The sequence below is a fragment of the Ammodytes marinus genome (assembly GCF_949987685.1).
Source record: "Ammodytes marinus genome assembly, chromosome: 12".
Lineage (NCBI taxonomy): Eukaryota > Metazoa > Chordata > Actinopteri > Uranoscopiformes > Ammodytidae > Ammodytes > Ammodytes marinus.
In genome coordinates this window covers 29362274-29364773 of record NC_137216.1, presented here as the reverse complement: position 1 = coordinate 29364773, position 2500 = coordinate 29362274, and the positions used below count along the sequence as shown (strand labels likewise).

At 38.6% G+C, this 2500-nt stretch overlaps 1 protein-coding gene across 1 annotated transcript in view; it reads right to left on the bottom strand.

Moving 5' to 3' along the window:
• Positions 1-2500, bottom strand: part of vwa8 (von Willebrand factor A domain containing 8) — an 88122-nt gene that overhangs the window by 26664 nt on the left and 58958 nt on the right. Inside the window, exons 36-37 of the mRNA XM_080038529.1 lie at positions 2218-2422; positions 743-824 (exon numbers count right to left, since the gene is read on the bottom strand). Coding sequence (XP_079894655.1) covers positions 743-824; positions 2218-2422 — 287 coding nt within the window. The remainder of the gene's footprint in view (positions 1-742; positions 825-2217; positions 2423-2500) is intronic.

Here is a 2500-nt window from a genome sequence, read left to right as displayed (position 1 = left end):
ACATGCTACTTTATTATTATTATTAATAATGGATTGGATTTATAAAGCGCTTTTCAAGGCACTCAAAGATGCTTTACAGGGTTCCAGGTTCCATTCATTCACACACAGTCATACCGGTGGTGGTAAACTATGAGAGTAGCCACAGCTGCCCTGGGGCAGACTGACGGAAGCGTGGCTGCCATTCAGCGCCTACGGCCCCTCCGACCACCGCCTCAAACATACACATTCACACGAGGCAAGGTGGGTGAAGTGTCTTGCACAAGGACACAACAACCATGACACTGGTGGCAGAGCGGGGATCGAACCGCCAACCCTTGGATCATTGGCCAACCCGCTCTACCACCTGAGCCACAGTTGCCCCGTATTATAAATTAGGATCCCCATTAGCTATCCATACAGTCACTGTACGGTCACTCAGAGAAGGCATCAAGACTCTAAAGCTATAGTGCGTAATATTTTATTATGTTAACCGGTGTAAGGAGACACGGACTGGGACCTGGGAGTAACAATGTACAGGGAAAAATGGAAATACAGTCACTCATAGGGGGCATTAAGAATTATTTTCATTATATTTAAACAGTTTGAGGCATTGAAGGATATAATGCCATACCCACATTAACATTAACATTTTTTTTGTTATTTTCATAAAACCCTTTCGCACTTAACGTTGACCAATCAGGGTGAAGAAAAAAATAAACATGGAATATAGTATATATATATATATATATGAAAATAAGTTTACCTTGGGACTGGAATGTATTTGACTTTCTTGGAGTTGAGATCAGTCACTTCTAGATACGCTGCCGTCATGGGAGGAGTCACGTCTGATGACAAAACAAAACATGACAAGAAGTTATTCTCTGTTTGAATTCATGTGTTAGGACTAGGGCTCTGTCCTTCACTGAAAAAATTAAACAGTTAGTAAAGCTAAGAAAAATGTCTGCACTATATTTTAGAGTTTTGAGGGTAAAACTTAAAAACATCCTTCAAACTTTGGGGTTATAGACAGGCCCTAACAAAATGTATAAAGCACACCTGTAGCTGCTTCAGTCTAAGGTCACCGTGATCTAGTGCATTTATCTATTGCTATGCTGTATGTTACTGCTGTTTGTCTAACTTCTGTTGCTATGTTGAACATGTTATTGTTGTCTATGTGTGATTTTACTGGCTATTAGTTCAGTGTTGTCTTGTTCTCTCCCTCTCCCCTTTCCCCCCAGGAGGTCATTCACCTCCTACCAGGCCATTGCTTAAAGGTGCAGTGTGTAATATGACATCATCAAGAAAGTTCTACAAAGTTCTAGAATGCAACGCTCCCTGGGTAACCCCACCCCTTTAGAATAATAACAGAAGCTACAGTGGCCTTCAAGGACAAGAACAATTAAAAATTTTAAACAATGCACCTGATGACATTCCAACTATGACACTTTCAAGATGGCGGCACTAGGCCTTGGTCCAAAATATGCAGAAATATGGACATATATGAGACCCTTTCTAAGGGAAAAATAAATTATTAAAAAAAAATGTTTCAGCTATTATGCACTAAATTAAATGTACTTATGGATATTATAATTACTTTCTACAAAATCTGCTAGGAAATAAAACCCAAAATTCTACACAATGCAGGTTTAAATAAGACATTGTTTCTTAGCAATTTTTGCCTGTTTAAATAAAGGTTGATGATGATGATGATGATGATAGTTACTTAGGGGTTATCGTTTTAGTCTCAAAACACAAACATCTAGTGGCGACATTTGCAAATGAGACTTCAAAATAAAACTTAAAACTGTAGGCCTATATATAAAGCTTGAAAAAAAAATAAGAAAAAAAGTTGACTTGGAAATTTCAGGGTTTTTTTTAATTTTCATTTCATTTATTTATTACGGCTCACGGCCATAGCACATGGCATGGAGCACACAATTCAAATTAAATCATTACAAACAAACAATGGTGTACGGCAAGGACAAAACTAAAACAAAACAAAACAAAAACATTACTTAAACAATGGCAGGACATTTCTCAGAACCTGTTTTAACAATAAGACCTGTTTTTTCTGACCTCAAAAGCTAAATCAGTTTAATCCTAGATGGTAAATAAACTTAGTAATTTTTTATTTTTTTTATGATTTGATTGTTGTGCTCCATGCCACGCGATATGGCCGAGAGCCGTGAGTAAATAAACAAAATTTAATTAAATTAAAAGAATGATCCGACCTCATACCTTTGGGGTAGACCTCCTTGAGTGGGACCTTGCTGGGTGGCAGGGCCCGGACCACCTGATTGGCAGACAGCAGACTGACACAGTTGTCTTGCTTTGCGGCGCCTGTACGTATCCCTCCCCTCAGGAACATGGTACCGCTGCCTTCACTGGCCTTCACAGAAGATAGGTCAACGGGACGCTCAAAACTATACACCTCGTTAGGAGACTGGGGGAGAAAATAAGAATATATGAATACTTTTATTGTTTTTAAGATTATTTTAGACCACAGTAGTAGTTAGGAGAC